Source organism: Dermacentor andersoni, chromosome 7 (assembly GCF_023375885.2).
Source record: "Dermacentor andersoni chromosome 7, qqDerAnde1_hic_scaffold, whole genome shotgun sequence".
Taxonomy (NCBI): domain Eukaryota; kingdom Metazoa; phylum Arthropoda; class Arachnida; order Ixodida; family Ixodidae; genus Dermacentor; species Dermacentor andersoni.
The window spans coordinates 137,772,069-137,791,618 of NC_092820.1; the positions used below are offsets into that span (position 1 = coordinate 137,772,069).

Sequence of the window (19,550 nt, forward strand, 5' to 3'; positions counted from 1 at the left end):
CGAGCTTGCTGCGTAAGGACGATAACACACCGGAGCAAATATTCGCAACAAGATGAGGCACGTGTATGCCGCAGCAAAATTCCGGAGACCGCTGAGCGCGCCCTAACGGAATGCGAAGAAACTCACCCACTGAGACCCGTAGGTAACGTACACCTACCAGAAGCGATTGGATTTAAAGTGCATGGAAGCATCAACCGGTCAGCAGTCGATATAAGCAAGAGGCATTTATAGTATCGGCAGAAAAAAATCCGTTACAGGCATGGATAGCGGTACAAGATACATATAGAGAAGTTTTGACAAAGAGAAAAAAGAGTGTGCAGATGTGTACAAAAATGCTAGGTATAAAAGCATGTATAGCATACCTGATTAATTGACTATTCGTCAGCGCCCCGTTTCAAAGGGCACGCCAATAAATCGTCATCATCATCATTATCATCACATATAGGCCTCCATGAATGGTAAGAGGTTCGCAAACTACAACGCTCTAATGTCTATTTAAAATTACGTGTATCACTGCGCGCGTGTTTCAGGCGTAAACAATCAGTGGCACGGCACATTGTTGCAAGGTCGGCGTCCATCATTACCCACTATGCATTTTCGGGACTTCAAGACAGATAAAGAGAGAGAGAGAGACAGACAGACGCTATGGATAGATGAATGGAGGCACCTTCTTGAGGCGGGGGACGCTCTCAGCGGGCAGCCAGGGCACGCTCAGCAGGAAGCTGACGGTGGTCTCGGGCACCGACACCGAGCTCGGAAGCCGGTTCAGGTCGCGGATCAGCTGCTCCAGGCACTGGAAATGCAAGCGCGGTGCGAGTGGCACTTCGTGATACGGCTGGGAACGCTGTGCAGTTCACGACTGGCGACAGCACTACGAAAATGCGGAGTGCTAGATAAACGCAGTGGTTCTTAAGTTTATACTACGTTTTGTGGTCTTGTGTGCCAAGACCACGACATGATTGAGGCGCACGCCGTAGTGGAGGACTTTAATTTCGAGCAACTGGGGGGGGGGGGGGGGGGGGGGGGTTCCTTGACGCGCACCTAAATAGAAGTACACGGGCGTTCTTCTCTTCTTTTTTGACATTTCGCTCCTAGTCAAATGCGGCTGCCGCGGTCGGGTCCGAACCCGCGACTACGAGCTCGGAAGTGCAGGGCCACATGTATAATAGGCAGCCGTTCTGCAGCTCCAGCTGTTAATCACACGTGATCGAAGGAATAGTACTAGTAAGTATATATAACCGTGAGTGAAGATAGGTTGTTATGATTCGGGGACCCGCCGTGGTTGCTCAGTGGCTATGGTGTTAGGCTGCTGAGCACGAGGTCGCGGGATCGAATCCCGGCCACGACGGCCGCATTTCGATGGGGGCGAAATGCGAAAACACCCGTGTACTTAGATTTAGGTGCACGGTAAAGAACCCCAGGTGCTCGAAATTTCCGGAGTCCTCCACTACGGCGTGCCTCATAATCAGAAAGTGGTTTTGGCACGTTAAACCCCATAATTAAATTTTTTTTTTAATGATTCGGGGAGCAAGGAAAATGCCGGACTTAGCAAGCCAAAAAAAAAAAAAAGAAAAGAAACAGAAAGAAAGACGAGAAACAAAAGAGGGATAGTGTTGGTGCCTTGAAGTTATCTTACTACTCAACTCTTCATGATGTCATGTTATATTGATGACGACATGTTGGGGACCAGTTTAACAGTTTATCGACGAACGAGATTCGCGCTGCATGCTACAGAAACCAAGGTCTGAACCTATAGCGATCTTTGACAGCTTCTGTGCAATAACAGCGCGCGAACAGGTGAAAAATTTAGTGAATGCAGGGTGTAACGACGACGCATTGATATTTACCGGCGTCGCGGTTTGGGCTTGAAATCAAAGAAGGAAAGCTGTGGTCTTCATTTCTTTTCCCGTTAGTAAAATGCAAGGCCTTTCTTTTTCATCATATATTACAGGTGTGCGAATGGTAATTTTTGAGACAGGATCGTGTAATGCCACAATCGAATGGAATATCGAATGCTTTCCGAATAGCTTTCGAAGTGACGAACAGCTGTTTTCACAATTATAAAACGATGTTCAGACATCCCAGTGTTCCCAACTTCGTCAAGTTTCTGTCATCACAAAGCACGTGCGTTATGAACCGTTGTTTAATATAAGCACGAATGGACCATTTGAAACAAATAAGCAGTTTGTTCGTATGCACAGCACTCTTCGGAGAGTGCGAAGGACCGCTGTATATACTCGGTAAATTCCGGTACCCTGAGAGACGTAGCCTGCTTCTCTACGCAAGTTGTCCTTGTTTATATGCCACGTGGATGACATTTTTGTCCTAGTTATGCCCCTTTTTTATTTTTATTTGCGCACGGTTGACGCTATCAAGTATTTAAAAAAACTATTAGAAAGGTATTCGTACTCAGTTGGAAGACTAAATTAAATACGACATTATTCCATTCGTCATTTGGAAGTACCGGATATTGGCACACCCTGCTGGCATATATATCGAAACAGCGCGTTTAGAGAATACCTAACTAATCTAAACTGACTTAACGTTGCTCATTAGTCACGCTTCCTTTAAGAGCGCATCCTCATCCTTCCTGTTAAGTCTCGGTGCCGCGTGCGAGATAAATCTTCAATGAACATATATATATATATATATATATATACTGGGCAAACGTTACCTTCGTTCCGTGCCGTCACGTGTGGGACATGACATAATGTGATACTCAATACGTGCCACGTGAAAGTTGTTTCCAAGATTGAAAGGGAAACCACAAAACACACACACACAAAAAACGAAAGTGCTGCAAGACTAAGTCGCGCGGCACTTCTTTTTCAGTCTTGGAAAAACAGTTTTGTGTAGCACGTATTCAGAAACAGAAAGCTGGATCGGACATTTCGCAGGATGCTCTACTACATTTCTATTCACACTCTTGCTCTGATTATTAATTACGCAGTTCGGCGAAATACAAAAAAAAAAAGAGCAGTCTGACTTGCTCCAACCGACGGCAAACGTTACCTTGGTTCTGTCCGGCTACGTGATACTTGCATATATAAAAGTTTGGCCCAGCGTTTTTGGGACGCATGGTATAAAGGCAGTGCTCACTACAAAAATATGAACTTTCTTTTTAGATGTAAACGAAACCCCGGACCTAAACATCATTGCGAGGAGCAGATGTGTAAGCGATCACATATTCGCAAAAGGTGTGTAGAACAATCATGCACAGGGCACCACAATCGCTATAAACGTCGTAGATGCAGTCAAGTTAACATATGCAAACTTCGTGAATGAATCGTGACTTCATGCTATCGCATTTTCAGCCATCACGGATGACTTCTCCAACAACTTCGTACATGTTCTTCATGTTATCCTTGCGGAACATTTAAGAAGTCAGTCTAAATATGCACATTTAATAACAATACGATTGTAGTAGCTTCGACGGGGCGGCCGGACGGACGACCTACGGCACGAGGCCTAAACGGCCGGGGCACGCAGCGCCGAAGAAAAAAAGCCGGACTGCTCAAGTCGGGGACCAGACCAAGAATCATTTTATTATAGCGAGGGGAAACGCAGCAGGCAACTTACAGCGTTTGGCGCTGAGTGGCGCCCTGACGTAAACGACCCAAAACTGAAACCGGAATCCAACAAGGGATGCCACAACGATAATTCGGCAGGGTTACGCATTCCTTCTCACAGTTATCAGGCACGTCTTCCACAACGGTTTCCCGCACGTTCTCACTGTCATTCTTGCGGAACCTACATGAATTCAGCGTAAGCCTGCCCATTTAATAACACTACGGTCAGGTTCTCGCGGAACCTGTATCAATTCATCGTAAGCCTGACACATTTAATGACAGTACGGTGAGGATTCGACAGGGCTGGACATTCGTTCTCACAGTCGTCGGGCATGACCTCCGCAACGATTCGGCAACGTTTTCACTGCCATTATTCCGGAACCTACATGAATTCAGCGCAAAGGCCTGCAACATTTAATAGCAGTACGACGAGGTTTCGGCAGGGCCGCGCATCCCCCCCCCCTCTCTTTCTCGCCGCGTACCGTTACGAGCTCGGTGTAGTGGTCCTGCTCGACGAGGCCGCTCTGTTCCAGGTCGCTGAGGGCGGACAGGCAGGAGTTGAGGATGCGCCGCGCGATGAGACGCGAGCGGGCCACACACTCGAGCTGCGGGTACCGCTGCTGGATGCTGATTATCTCCTTCAGCAGCTGCGCCGTATTGCGTGCGGAAAAAAGACGCCACTGCAGTCGCCGATAACTGAAGCATTAAGCATTTCCAGAAAATGGAAATGCACCTATACCTGCACTTTACCTCTGGAAAAGAACTGTACATTCGGCCCACATCTCAGCGACTTCGCTCTGCTAATTGAACTACGTGATAGGCCAATCGGAAAATAAAAGCTCGTTGTTTCGAGGTAAAATATTAACTTTGACGACGCACGGATGTCAGGATCGGCTGCAGACTTTACCATGACGTTCAGGTTTCATCCTAAACGCAGTGACACTAAGACGGATCTGTTCGAAGAACAAGGAGAAAAAAAGCTGGTTAGAACACGCGAAACCGCTTCACGTCACTTGAAGCAAATGTTTCATGGCCAGAATGACGCAAAAATTCCGTTTCCCTGAGTAGAGCTTTTGTACTTGTTTGGTTCCCCGGTGCCATTCATAAATTCGAAGCTTACAATGTTTTGTCATGTACACTGCAATAGTGTTCTTGAAGTGGGAATGGCAAAGCCAGTGTCAAGCAGACACCACTTACTGTTTTGTTCAGTCTTTCGTTTCGTTCATTATCAAGTACGGTGTACTGCATCTGCGATAAGTTATATTTTACTCAGTGCACCGTTCTTGATACATACGGCATTTGTACGCGTACCTACGGGTGAATGAATTTTCTTGCGATCTGTGCCGGTTGTGTTCGAGTTGGACAGCGTACATATAACCTTTCTAAGGTTGTCGCCGGCTATAGCAAGATTGAAATAACGCGCCCCCTTATGCCTCACAAGAAACTCACAACTGGAGAGAGTATACCATTTTAGAACAATTCGCGGCTCATTAGGGTCAGAAAAATAATTGATCAATCAAAGGCGTTAGCTATCTAGTACGAACCAGGACTCACTATGTGGAACCTTAAGCCTTCGTAATTGTCACATCAACGTCCGTAAAATTGGCATGCTTAATTAACATGACATTTACCGTTAATGAGTGCGCATCAATTTAGCTCACTGCTTTTCTACATTCTCGAGTACATTTCTTGTTTATCGAGCCAAGCGATTTTCTTCTAGTACGTCGTAATACGCAATACGTTCCTGTATCCCGTGTTCAGCTACACAAGATGTGAAATTACGTGAAACTTTAAAATGTTGGCAAGTGTTCTATTTTAGTCTTGAATTGGGGGGTGGAGTATGTTAATAATCTTTTTTGTTTTGTATTTTGAAAAAAATATATATTTTGTGTGTTCTTAGAGACCGAGTGGCAGCTCCGTGCTGACAAGTTTTGTAACCGTAGGCGGCAGGGTGTTTTTCAACGTGCGTTCGCATGCCGTCTACTGTATGCTGTATGTACAAGTGAAAGCGTGCGAGGGTTAGCCGGCGATCGTGACTCAATCTTGCGTATACGCAAGAGAGGAAAACGGGGAGGAAGCGCGCCGTCTTCCGTCGCGCGCAAGGAGCCGCGGGGGGGGGGGGGGGGGAGTAGTAGGGGCGTTGCACTTCCGCAGCCACTGCGTGTGGCGGGCGGTCGCGCGGGCTTTATCTTGAAAGCGATCTGCTTTGAGGGCACAGTCTAGATGGGCCGACAGCTCGTAGCTTTGCGTGTGCCGTGTTCTCGCCGCCCAGTTTGCGTTGAAGCACGAAGGTCACTTCACTCGTTGCTGCTGCCGCGCTTCCTCACGCCAGCGTTTTGACAGTGTGTCCGCGGTCATCGAGTGTGATGTGTGCATATTTGCCTGTGCGTGCTGTCACAATGCTTCTTAATTTAGTTAGTAAGCGAGTGCTTACAAGTTTATACGGCGCGATAAAACTACTATCGTTACTTATTATGGCTGTCTACAAACTTACTATGGCAATCGATGCTTCGCCTTTCGGGTGAAACTGACTTTTTTCTCCGCTGTTACTCTCTCCTCTTCCTTGCTTTTGTTACACTCTCCAGTTTGTCGTGCGAGATTGCCATTCGACCGCGCAACCAACCAAAGTGCGCGAAGTAAAAAAAAAAAAGAACTGTAGCTTTAAGAAACGCGGTTTAACTGATGGCAAGTTCCGCAGCACTTTTTGATGTTTCGCCTCCATCTTCTGCGATAACAAAGTTAATCGTGCAGCACAAGAACGCCACGCTTTCTGGTGCCATTATGCTTGTTGCTGACATTGGCACATTTAGAAACGCTAGTTAGAAAAGCTAGGACTGAGCACCAAATTCTTTTCGCATGCATGTTGGCTTGCGTCATCTCCACAAATTATTCGTAATTCTCGAGTTGGCTTGGCAGGTTGGCTTGATTCTTAGTGGATTAAAAAAAGACTGTTAAAGTTCGGGCGAACGATGTAAGTGGTCTGTGTTGCTGCGACTGATGGTGCGGCTGGGGAGATTGAAGGAAACTGGCTGAGTGGGGGAGACGAAAGCACAGTTTTTCTACTGGAACCTACAGCGCAATGCCCAATCATTACGCATTGTTTCTTTATTAATTCTTCTGGGTTCTATGTAGGATTCGTGTAGGATCTCTTTCAACACAGTAAAAATATTTGTTGACACTTTAGTTAGGGTTGGCATAGACTTGATTGGTATGGATATTGTAATTAGAGAGCTTTAGCGTACTCCGGTATTCCGCTAATGCGTTTAGCGGAATACCGGGGACGCTGAAACTCTCCATTAAGGAAAAGCACGTGGTGCCACATGGGCCACCACTTTGGTCTGGATACTTTTGAGGAAAACTTTGCCAAACTGGGACCTGCTGGCAATTCATTCTTTGAAAGCCTTCTGAATGTCAGCGCAGCATCATAGCGTTTTAGCCGCGCCACAATTAACGCACGGAAATGCAGCCGGCAGTACGGCAACCCTATCCGTCCGGCTAACTGGAGAAGGTCCAAGGCAGATGATCCTCTCGTCCTCGTAAGGCTGTTTACCTGGTAATACTGGAGCTTATTACTGTTGCGTGCCTTTCGCATCATTTCAGAGGAAAGCTATTCGCAGGTAGTCCTAATGATTCACACGTGTAGTGCAGGAGGCCCGCTCGGGCTTATTGGACTTCCAGACGCAAGGAGAGCGCGGGCTAGGATACGATCTCGGCAACAGAACTATTTATTACGCACGCAGTCTCCGCAATCACTACGCAGGATTACACGCTATGCGAGACTTTCATTACGCAAGATGCTCTCGATTATGAATGCACACGCTCGTGTTTTAACGTTTCTCGAACAACGTGTCCGACGATTCTTATTCCTGGGTCTATACGTATACATACTGTGACGGGCGCACCCACCTCTAGCTTGTTGGAGTTGGCCTCATCGCGCATGAAGTCCGTCACCTGGTCGCTAACTCTCGCAGCGGCGACACTCTTGATCACTTCCTCCTCGGAGTTGATGAAGGCGACGGCCATGTCGTACATGCGGAACACACGCTGGTTGATCGCCTGGTCCATCCAGCTGAGCCACGCCTCCGATATTATCTGCGCGCCGTTCCGCGCTGTAGCGTTAGTCTCTCTGCTCCCAACCCCGAGTGCAGTGCACGACGGTGCGCAGCCGTCCGAAATGTCCTACACTGTCAGTGCTTTGTCATCGCGCTTGTGGGAATTCGGTGCTAGGTTCCGCGAGAACGGATAGTGGCAATGTCATTGTGCAGTGCCGCAGCCAGTTTTTTTTTCGGCGGGATTGGGGTGGGGAAGGGGCTCGTATTTGACACGGGAGGAGGAGGGAGCTAGACAAGCCGCATATACTAACACAGAAATTTCAGGGGGAGTGGAGGCTCGAGCCTCGCTTATGCCACCTCCTGGCTATCGTGAACTAGGATACTATACCCTGGCTACGCTACTGTCATTGTCTTACATTAAGGGAGAGAAGGAACAGCTTAGGACCGGCTTAGTCTCGCTAACACGAGCTTCGGGACCGATTGCCTTCTTGGAGCACAGCTCTTAGGCGCCCGTTCCTGCGGCGAGCCTCGGCGTAGGCGTCCTAGCTCGCAACCGAGCGAACGAGCACAGCGAAAGATGAGAACGAACGCGGAGTGCAGCGGGGGATGAGAAAATTCAACGGTGACTGCGATACTCCCTGATGCGAAATTTGAGCGCAGCTCCTAGCGTGCTTTTCATTTCGCGATGCACTGGCTGGCACTGGAGCGAATTGTGGAGCGAATTGTGGAGCGAATTGTGGAGCAACGGAGCGAATTGTGGCGCGACGGAGAGGCAGCGCGTAGGTGACGCGTGGGCGCGGTTCGCAGCAGCTGCCGCAATAAAATAGCGTCTGGAGTCCGAAGTGCACAGTGCCACGTTGCGGCTCAACAAAGGATGAATGCATTCATGCCTGGGCGGCTGTTACAGTTATTTAAAGTAATGAGGAGCTGCGCCCGCTAAATATTGCGGTTACCGTGTTTATAGTGAACGAGTAGAAGGGAGAAACTACGGGTCCCATTATTGTTAGTCCGAACCATGTGACATCAACAGGTAATGAAGCCAAGGAAAGCATGGGGAAAGTTATTTGTATATTTAATTGAATTGTAGAAACAATACGCTAAAGGGAAATGAAAGTGGACGAGAAGTAAAGCTTGCCGCTGGTTGAGAGGCAAACCCACACTATCCGCAATACGCGCGTGTTGCTCTACCCGTATAGCGTAGCGCGTCTTGGGTATGCTCTAGCGATGTAGTTGAGACGAAATGGTTTCCTCCCGGATCCCGGGCTCCAAAGTTGGTGTGTCTAGGTGTTGTTATACACATCACGGGGCAATTCGAGCGTATATAGTGCGCTACGTTCTTCCCACTTGCGTGCTTCTACGAAGCCCTGCACTTGTCCTGCAACTGCGCACTTTGTTGCACGTGCTACAAGAACGCGAGCGTCGCGGTATACGCACCCTCCGGTGCACCCAGAACTTGTGAGTCCGGCACGCGGCCAGCGCGATGAACAGGGCAACGGGCAGCCAGCACTCTTGCAGGGGCACGTCGAACGCCGAGCACCAGGCGGAGACGCAGAACAGCAGCAGCTGCAGCAGGTACGCGGCCAGGTCGAGGCGCGCCGACGTGTCCACCGCCAGGAACGTCGCCGTCGGGCTGCGCGCGTACTGCGCGGTGTGGACCAGGGTTATGGTCGCGACTGTCTGACGGGGCTTCCGAGTCTCGTAAGCTGTATGCGCTATACAGCGGCGCAGACAAGAATGATTGTTTTTTCAACGGGAGCTCGCACTTCCCTGGGAGGCCAGGAGGGTGTTGTCGTGCGTTGTTTTGTGCCAGGTATCCTGTTACACACAAATATGGGGTGGGAGAGAGATAGGGAGAAAGAGAGGGAGGGGGGACATGCCTGCTGTGGGCTTCACTGTCCCCCCCCCCCCCCCCCCTCCTTCCGGCTACGCCTCTGCTACGCTCCCTAATCACGCAAATTAAGTTTAGAGAGCTAACGTGGGGGCTATAGGATATTGGTGTTGAAAGTAAAATGAATAAATTTAGTTGCACAGGCTACGTAAATCCGTAGAGTAGATTAGTGAAAGTTCACTAGTAACAGAATGGGGGAGGGGGCGCCAAGGGTACAGAAGCGTAGTCGACGACGGCAGATAATAACTGGTGCCCAAAACATGGTGGCCATGACGTATTTCCCGCTTGCTGCAATTGATTTTGGCGCACCAAGCCAGTGAAAGGTATCGCTGCGAAGCTCGAGGTCGCGGGTGCGATTCCGGCCTGCGGCGGCCACACTACGATTGAGACAAAATGTAAGAACCCCGTATACTTGGATTTAGATGGACGCTAGAAACCCCAGGTGGTCAAAATTGATCCCGTGTCCCACACTACGGCATACCCCGTAATCACCGTGGCTTTGATATGTGGGTTCGGCACCTAAAACCCGAGAATTTATCACTTTTCTTTCTTATCCAGCCAAATCTTCGAGATTATTTTATCTTACTATGTTTCTGCGGGCATGGATACTAGGAAGTTTGCAAGCGTAAGTTGGGGTTGGGGTCAGCCGACACAGGGAAATTGGAGGTGCTGTATAGAAGAGGCGTTCGTCCTGAATTGAGTGGATACTGAAATAGGTTGATGGTGGCAGTGCTCACGACAATAATGTGTCTGCGCTACAAGAGAGGCCAGTTCAGAGGCGTGTGGTGCTCATAGTAATTTGGACTTGTAGTTTTATTCGGTGTATGCACTGAAATCTCGCTGTAGATGGCCGTGCTTGTATTCTGGTGCATTCGAGAAGCTTTAGCCGCTGCGACCAGTAATCGAACCTTAGAGTTCGTGCCTGGCACCACGACCATACCGCACATACCACTGCGACAGGCTGCCGGCAAAAAAAAAAAAAGAAAAGCGCGTGATTGCTCCGTAGGGCTTGACAACATGGCGACCAATATGGCGGGAACTCGTATCCAAATACATGGGAACGGAGAAATCGTTTTTTTCGGCAACCAGTGGACCGATGCTGATGAGATTTGTTGCATTTAGAAGAAGTTACAATGTGTAAACCGTAGAAGGTGTGTTTCCATTTTATGCCAGCAAGCTTTATGTGGAATGTATATATCAAATAAACATAGCAAATTCAGCTTTACAACTTTGTAGGCAGCGAAGAATGATGTGAATTCGGTAGACTCCGCTTATTAATGCATTTAGAGCAGACAAACTAGATTTACAATACACAGCCTTTAAATATGCCACCAATTTATGGGCAAGTCTCTTGCGAAACTATCGTAAGCATTGTGAAAATTTGAGGTCAAGCTGTAAATTCAAGCACCACATTTGTCCGTCTAAGATGCTTCTGCAGGTGTAATTTACACAACCGCGATACTTGCGGTTGTTGCGGAGTTACGAATTTGTAAGCTTCGTGCTTTCATTTCCTTAACCTTACCAATTGTCGGCAATCTTAGTAAAGAATTAGATGACCTAAGTCAAAATTCTGTTTTTTTACTGTTACTAGAATCTATCTTTCTCTCTCAAGTGCAATAAATTTCGTTCATACAGGCACAGCCAGCTGTCTACCAAAAGCATTTCTGCGTTTCACATGCATTTTAACTAGAAAATCTGAAAGTAAAATCTTAATTGGAATGCGAATGTCTTACTGCACGCGCGCGTATGCTACTTCATTGCTGCTCTCCAATAACGAACGGCGAAACAAGGAAATAAAGCGGCACGAACCGTCACAATGTACACCCGTTCGCTTCGTCATCATTCCATAGCCAAACAATGCGCGTCGAGTGTCGTCAAACTCGTTTTTTCCACAAATCGAAGACCCCGAACGGAATAACTCTCAAAACGAAGCCGTCTCAGATACACGGAACCCGCAAATGTTTTCCCACGGGACTGTTCATGACTGCAGCCTCACTGACTTCTTTTGTTGACTACCTCTGGCTGGCTATTTTGACTTCTTCTAACCCGACAATCCTGCACGGATCGCCACCGGAGCCCACTTGTGCTCGGAGTAAAGCTCGTTTGTCGCCATACACGGCCATTCTATCGTCTGGTGAGGCACGGCTGAAGTGACCGGTCCACGACTTCCGCGTACGCGGCGGACGCGCTCGGGGGCGACTGACCATGGCGATAAGCTCGACCGAGTGCAGTAGCACGATGCACCCTTGCACCGCCACCGAGGTGGTGGTGAAGAGGGGCGACGGGTGCTCCAGGTCGGCCACCAGAATGCCGGCGAGCAGCGCGGCCAGCGAGAGCGCCGCGAGCGCGTTGAAGAGGATGCACGTCTGGGAGCGACGGAGCCGGTTGGTGACCACGTGGCCGGGCGACAGGAGCTCGCTGCCCCAACCGCTCGTCGACCACGAGCTGTTGTCGCTCGACTCGGGAAGCGCCGACAGGACCTTGTCTTTCTGCGGGGGGGCGCAACGAAAAAAACGGGAGCAGTGTATACATATTATGCGTATGCATCGAAGGTATACGGTGTGCGCTGGTGTAGCTTCAGGGACCTTCAATTTCAAACGTTGCGAAAGTCTCCGAAAAACCAGGGATGCTGTTTTGGGCACTCGCAAATTCCACCATATTGCTAATTTTTCGGATTCCTCCTTTTTCTTTTTTTTTTTCGACACAATCGGAGATAGGGTGCGTTTGTATTTCTTTTAGTCGACTGGAGCTGACAAGACGGCAGACTTGACAATGCGTCACAGCATCGCAGGATGGATAGTTGGGCGTGTTGGTTAAGCATGATTTCCGAAGTGAAGGCGCTAAAAAGACGGAGGCGCCCTGTGTGTGTGTGTTTCTTCTTTGTCCTCCGTCTTTTTAGCGCCTTCACTTCGGAAATCATGCTAAAAGGCGCCCTGTGTGTGTGTGTTTCTTCTTTGTCCTCCGTCTTTTTAGCGCCTTCACTTCGGAAAGCATCGCAGGGGTCTGCTGACTGTCACGTCACATATCGAAACAAAACTATCGAGCACGACAGCTATGCAAGGTCTCAGGACGCACTGTAAGTGAAGTCAATTAAGAAAGCTACACCTTGGCTACATTCACAGTTTATACCTTAGCCGCGTATCTTGGTCCCACTACGATAACAATCATCAATCGTACGCGCGTTTCTATTCGTTAACGCTGCGCGTCGGGTAGTTCCAGGTTACGAACGGCGTGCGCGCTACCTGCGTGACACAGCATTTTTGACAGGCTCGCATAGCGAGGACAGAGTTTTTAAGAAAGGACATGCGAGCAAGACAGATGACGTCTATCTTTGTGGGACGAAGTTGTACGCCTTAAAGGGTGTAGATTGTTTTTAGAATCTACAGCAAATTCAGTAACCAACTTTCTTCAGTCAGATTAACATCAAGTACATTTTCGCAGGCGATGGGTGACGAGTTTCCTTCTGTCACTCACAGCTGGCACATTCGTCAGATATACCCTAAAAAAAAAAAAAAAATGAACCCGACCGTGCTCGGAACTTGAAGCGAACTTTCGGAACGGGTATGATCCAAAATCTTTGTGTAGAGTATTTCCTCATAACGCTACTTGAAGGCGTAAGAATAATGGCCTTTAGTGGAGAAAATGAAGGCCAAAGCTGGACTTCCTGAACTCGGGCACTAAACTGGGAACGCTAGAGGGCAACAGGTATACCCGGCGTTTCTTTTAGAGTTTAGCACAATTCACTGTGGCAGAGAGCACAGTTCTAATTCCACAGCTGTATGGATTGCTCGAAGAGGCGGAAATTACCGACAAGTTCGATGAAAATTAATGTACCACAATAAACAAAGCTTCACTAATCTATTTTAACAAATTACTTAAGGCCACACATTCCAATTCAGCAATTGTAGCAGACTAGTTCGCGAGGTATATCCACTTGGAACGAATTGTGACTACGGCACCACTTTCGAAATATACACCGCGTCAAACTTGCACCAAAATGCGCTGTTGTTCCACTCGTTTTTTTTTTTTTTTTTTTAACGAAGCACATTTTCTATGCATCGTGCGAGGAAACTTAACAGTAGCGCCGACGCACTTCGCCGCCCACCTTGGAAACGCATATCTGGAAACTCGTTACAAACTGCCCGGCTACAATTAGTAAATTGCAATGTGCCGGAAGTAATTAGCTAAAAGTTAATTAACGTTCTTCTAATGCTAATATGCATTCAGATATTTCTTGTGCAATTGAGGCCCACCTTTTCGAGTAATCCAGCTCAAGGAGTAGACTTACAAAATCTTCTACAGGCAACTTGGGAAAACTTTATTATTTATAATACTGATTAAGCACCTATATAGAGCAAATAGTGGACTGTCTATGAACGGCCGGACGCGTTAAAACAGCTACTTTCGCTGTTAATGTTTTGTTCACGTTTCGCCTCCGTCTGCGAACTTGTGATATTCGGCCTCCGAGGTCTCTCACATTTCGAATCGGAACCAATTTAACGGGAAGGTACGCGCTCCGGAAGGCAGCGCGACAAAAACGCGGACAAATATGAGCGAGCGGGCGACTTACGAAGGCGAACATCCAGTTTGGCAAATACAATAGCTTCTTCATCGTCTCCAAGTCGAGGAACCTGCGTGAAACGGTACGAGAGCGTGCACTAAATTATACGGCTGACCAACAGGCACCCAAAAAGTCACTCTCTAGTAAACGGTTCACGTAACATTGCGGACTGCCTAAACGTATTCATGGCAGAATGGAATCTATAGGATAACAACGACTCTCAGTTTAACTGGTGTCCCATTTAGATTCTACGAGTTTTAATAACCGCACGAAAATTCCGGCAGAATTCATCGCGTGATGAATGTCGATGGTGATGCGATTAGCACTGACACAGCGTAGCGACACACCGCGTTCCAAACGCCCGAAGCGCGTCATATATGAGGCGCGTACTGCAACTGGGCTCCTCTCTCGCGCTGGGCACGCTGCGCCATCTAGTGCCGCCGCCACTAAGTCCTCGCGAGGCGCATGTCTGAATATATATTTAGACAAGGTTGGCAGTGCATATAAGACAAGTTTGACTACGGCGAGCTGCGCATACATTCTAAATAATTTTTTTTGGCGTTGAAGAGCGGCACGTACACAGTGGAACCCACCCGGCGACCCAACTTGGCGTGGAAGAAGTTATAAAAAAAACCCGGGAAGTGGGTGAAATTCCCCAATGAATGCTAATCGCATTAAAACAGGTGACATGAAGTCAAACGGAACTGTCGGCACATCACGCAAGACATGTAGTTCCTTGGTTGAAAGCGCTACCGCAGCACTACGAAGTAGCAATGATGTTGAAATGGACGTTCGAACAGTTTCGGCTGCGGATGGTTGGCATGAGTTCTGGCACATTTGCGCCGCAAGGACTCTACGGTGAAGGGGCGATCATCATAATGTGCCGGACGATGTGAAGAAGGCCTTTTCGTTTTCCACTCAAGAAATGGAAAGGAGGCAAAACGGAAAGTTTGAGCCCTCTTCACAAGTACAAGTAACTATCTAAGACAAGACAGCGTTTCACACGAAGACGGAGGCTTCGAGTGATTAACAGTGGTAGAACAAGGAATGTCGCCGAGGCCAATGCTTCGACTGACTTTCCTTTGTCAGGGCAGCAACTTACGCGTAACAAGTTTGACAGGACAGCACTTTCACATGTATAGCAAACCGTAAATTCCGGTCGTCAAGATCCGGCCAGGAAGTGCTATGGAGGCGACAACTCGTTTCTCCACAGAATGACCAGTTGTCCTTCGCTAAGTCACATCCTCTTGGACTGTGAAGAGGACCCCCCTCCCCCCGATCTGCAGGCCTCTCCCTCACCTTCATCGTGGGAGGAAGTGCTGCTTAGCTCCAGCCTGGACGTGCAGCTCCGAGCCGTGGAGCGAGCCGAAGAAATCGTCGTCAAGTATCACCTGGCGGCCCTCAGGCTTTCCTGAGCAGCCCATGAATTAGCTCCCCACTCTGATGAACAAGGTTCTCGCTCTCTCTTTCTCCTCCTCGCGTTCAAATCTGAAGTTCCATGGAGCAGGTTTTTCAAGGGAGGGATTGGAGTACTTCGCAAGCATCAATATATAGAGCTTGTATTTTTTTCGGCAAGCGCAGCTTGAACGTTCATTAGGTGGCCACTGATATTTGCGATTGGTACACATTCGTGTTAAATTTATGATTATTAAACGTGCCTTTGCGTATGTGCGCGCGCATATGATAACAGCTCGACGTATATGCACGCGGCTTCACACTCCTTTCTTTGCATAATAACCGCAATGATAAATTAGAGTAATTTATTTCGTCAAATGAGAACGCAATTAATTACTTTCGCGTGCCATTATACGGCACTGCGATTTCAAGCTTTCAGGTGGTAATTTCACACGAACATTTTTTAAAACTTTGTAAGTAAATCTCCGGCATGGACATCGTGAATGCAACGGACATTTCATACAAATTTCTGCGAGCCTAACGATGTAAAATGTTCAACACCAGCTTTGTTAAATGACTGCGCTCATTATCACTATGAACACAGGAAGCTCTACAGAGGTGTACAGTTTCAGATTTTTATTCGTAGCCGGCACCCTTTGCCCTAAATGATGCTAAAATGGCGCCTCAAATAATGCGAGGCCTCGAGCTCACGTCTATGGTAGTGAAATTGGGAGGGCCGGATCTCATGTCGCAGCTTGCATTAACATTAATACTGGCACTTTGTTAAGATCACATTGCCACAGCAAGTTTTGATAACGATGATGCCCACTTTCAGACATTATGATATATAACTAAATGATCGAAGACCGTGGACCTGTCACGATTATTTATGATAAATAGCACCGGTTTACCTATAAAAAATTGAATAGAAATACGCTTTCAAAAGTCTTGGTTTTAGTGAGGAGTTTGGTGGTCTGCGCTTCAAAGGTTGCAAACAACCAGTGATTTCATTACGAAGTGCGTCACTTATTGCAAGTAATTGCAATGTCATACCATTAGCGTGGTCTGTCATAAAGTAGGGGTGCTATAACGTAAGCCTATGCCAAAATGTTTCTTCTACGTTGCTGCAAGCAGCCATCCACGGTTGGTGAAAAAGTTTTCGTGCTACTTACTACCGCTTCCCCCTGTCTGTCTCGCGACGTCACGAAAATTGCCACAACTTTCTCATATGACATGACGTGCACACACAGATTATTCGCGATTAGAATGAAAAAAACTTATTTCAGATTCCGCACCTTTTTCGCCATTAGCCTTCCGCTACTGGTCAAAGGTCAGAGGTTTTTGGGCTGAGCTCCTTTCGCTTTTCTGTCAGGTGATGTCACAAAATTGAGAAAACTCGCCACGTCAAAGTGCCGTGTACGCATTACTATGCCGAAAAAAAAAATCCTTTTTTTGTTTGGGAACAACCGGAGACAGACAGCCCCCGTTCTGAAATGAATAAAGATGTCTGCCAATCGATCGCTCTGGCAATGGCTACTTAGCGCTGTCGGGGAGAACGGATTTATTTGCGCATCAAAAAATTGCCTGGCGGTATGATGTAGTTGAGCCCTTTCGGTAGGTACAAGACATCGCTCTGCCAACTCTTCTTCGCTGAGTATCCGTTTTAGCGGCACTTTTAGCATTCCGTTGCACGCCGCCGCGATTTTCGACCAGCCACCGCGAGATAAGCAAAGGGAAGCGGGCCAATCGCAGACGCCGGCACCGTCTTCCTCATGTAGTTTACTTTCACTGCGCTCGCTGACTCCGCTTGGCTCCTCCGAAGCCCTCTCCACTTCGTTGTGCTGCTTGCCTCTTGTCAGCCAATTAAATAAGGAAAAACCTGTGAAGGCTAGGCAATGTTAGTTGCTCTGAAAAAAAAAAAAAACTTGACCTGCTACAAAGGGTGGAGCGTTTCGTTGAGCTGTTCAAGCAACGCTGCGGGTCACCGCCCGATGCTTGCGTCGGCTTTTACGCGAATTTGACGTCAGCAGATTGGAATGAAAAACAGATTGGAATAGTTTTACGTTACAGGGCCCTAAGCTTCCGTTCACAGGGCCATGTTATATGGCGAACACGCTATGTCTATGCTAGAATACGAGATCAACGTTGATGATACCCGTAGCAGAGCACGTGCGGTCCCACGAACTTTCCATATGCGTCCTACCGTTGCCTGCATATCTATCCTTCACGATAGAGGCGGGAACTCAATATGTGCATTGGTTTGTCCGCATTATGAAAAAAGGAAATGTCTACATTGGTTACGTATCGATAGATAGAAATACGCACCTTTAACGGTCTTAGACTTCTGTCTATAAAGAGAATTCATTGACTGCACGAAATGAAGGATCGATCAGCGGCTCCTAGGCGGCCGCCTATGACGACCTTCTAAAGGTGTGCACATCTTCAAGCAGGTCACATTCAGGTTAACGAGGCGTGGCTGTAGGACGCTTATGTGGAAAGGATGCAATTCAATTGTACATGTCCTATCACCTTTCTTTGGACGATTTTAATTCCAGCTCGCGGCCGGTTTACTGTATTCCCGTCTAATTCAAGTGCTTAAATCTGCGTCGCCTGTTACAGCTTGTCTCATCAGAGTATACTGGTTACATGTAATTGGTTGCTGAAATAAATAATTGAAATACAGTTGGCGTTATCGAGGTGAACGAAGTAATCGTTAAACTACAAAACTACATAAGATATGATTGATTACAAGTGGTTAACTACATGTAATCAGTCACGTACAAGTCTGGGGCATACGTACGACTCGTCCTTGACTTTCGTCTGTAAGGCGGTGAGAATCTTCGCGTAGGTCTCCGGGTGGATCATGCCGTTCTCAAACTGCCTCCGCAAGGACACCTGCCGGACGAAGTATTAGCATGCGGAAAAGATAAGCCACACAACGGGCCACGCCTGAAGCGCCCTGGCAAAGTAACAAGCCGTTCGCTCATAGTAGGAGACACGTTCAGCAAATTGTACTGTATTGCACTGAATAACCTTGCCTCCCTACAAAGTCTTCCTTTTTATGTGCAAGCAACCAGGTGGGATCTCCTACAGAAAAGTGACGAACATCTTAGTTTGTACAGAGTTCCTGCATATTTCGCTTAACGTGTTCCAAAAAAAAATATATATATATATTGCGCTTACGCTGCACTGCTCTTGCTAAAAATTTTGCAGAAAGATCGCATTTTGGAGTCTACGTCTTTCGGTGCAACACATGGCACAGTTCACTGACTGGTTTTTAAGAAAAAGTGCAAGTTTGCTTTCGTTTATGGGGATGCGAGTCGATGTGAGAGCGCAAGGATAAACTAGTGTCGCCGCGTGGCGATAGCTACAGAAAGCAGCCGTTCAGGGAGGGTTACCGCGTGTTGCACGCTCCTTTAGAACACGCAGCAGCCGTCCCTGAAACGCTGCTTTCTGCAGCTGCCGGCTGGCGGCAAAACAAGTTTTATGCTTGCTAATGCTTGCGCTGTCGCGGCATCGGCTCGCCCATCTCCATAAACGAAGACCAATTTACGTTCCTTTATTAAAAACCAGGCACATCACAGTGGCGAGTGTTGCACTGAACGACGTAGACTCCGAAACGCGATCATTCTCCTAAATGCGATCATTCTCCGAAATTTGAGCAAGAACAGTGCAGCGGTAAGCGCAACATCTTTTTTCCGAACACGTTAAGCGAAATATGCAGGACCCTGTACAAGTTCAGATGTTGTAGTAGACGGCAACATGCCATGTCGCCGGGCATCACTGCGTCTGCGCAGGTTTGCTAATTACATGCACTAGCCGCACTGGTTCCACTACGCGCAGTGTGACCACATGCTATCGTGTCCCCGCTTGAGTGGTGGACAAGCCCACACATGCATATCCCGAAAAAAAAATTTCGTTTTATTTGGGTACACGCGGTTCAGATAAGTAGTAAGTAGAGTTTCGCGCGTTCTTGTTAAGATTAGTCGCCCTGATTTCCACCTCGATTTGCTCCGACCAGTCGTCGGCGCAATGTCAGCCTCCACGGCGACATTTTACTCCTTAGAATTTTACTCCTGAGTGGC

At 47.8% G+C, this 19,550-nt stretch overlaps 1 protein-coding gene across 1 annotated transcript in view; it reads right to left on the bottom strand.

The window, feature by feature from the left end:
• Window positions 1–643: 643 nt before the first annotated feature.
• LOC126534503 (sperm-specific sodium:proton exchanger-like) overlaps window positions 644–19,550 on the bottom strand; it is a 50,619-nt gene continuing 31,712 nt past the window's right edge. Inside the window, exons 13-19 of the mRNA XM_055072171.1 lie at window positions 18,266–18,360; window positions 14,080–14,140; window positions 11,714–11,998; window positions 9,056–9,262; window positions 7,458–7,661; window positions 4,052–4,216; window positions 644–793 (exon numbers count right to left, since the gene is read on the bottom strand). Coding sequence (XP_054928146.1) covers window positions 644–793; window positions 4,052–4,216; window positions 7,458–7,661; window positions 9,056–9,262; window positions 11,714–11,998; window positions 14,080–14,140; window positions 18,266–18,360 — 1,167 coding nt within the window. The remainder of the gene's footprint in view (window positions 794–4,051; window positions 4,217–7,457; window positions 7,662–9,055; window positions 9,263–11,713; window positions 11,999–14,079; window positions 14,141–18,265; window positions 18,361–19,550) is intronic.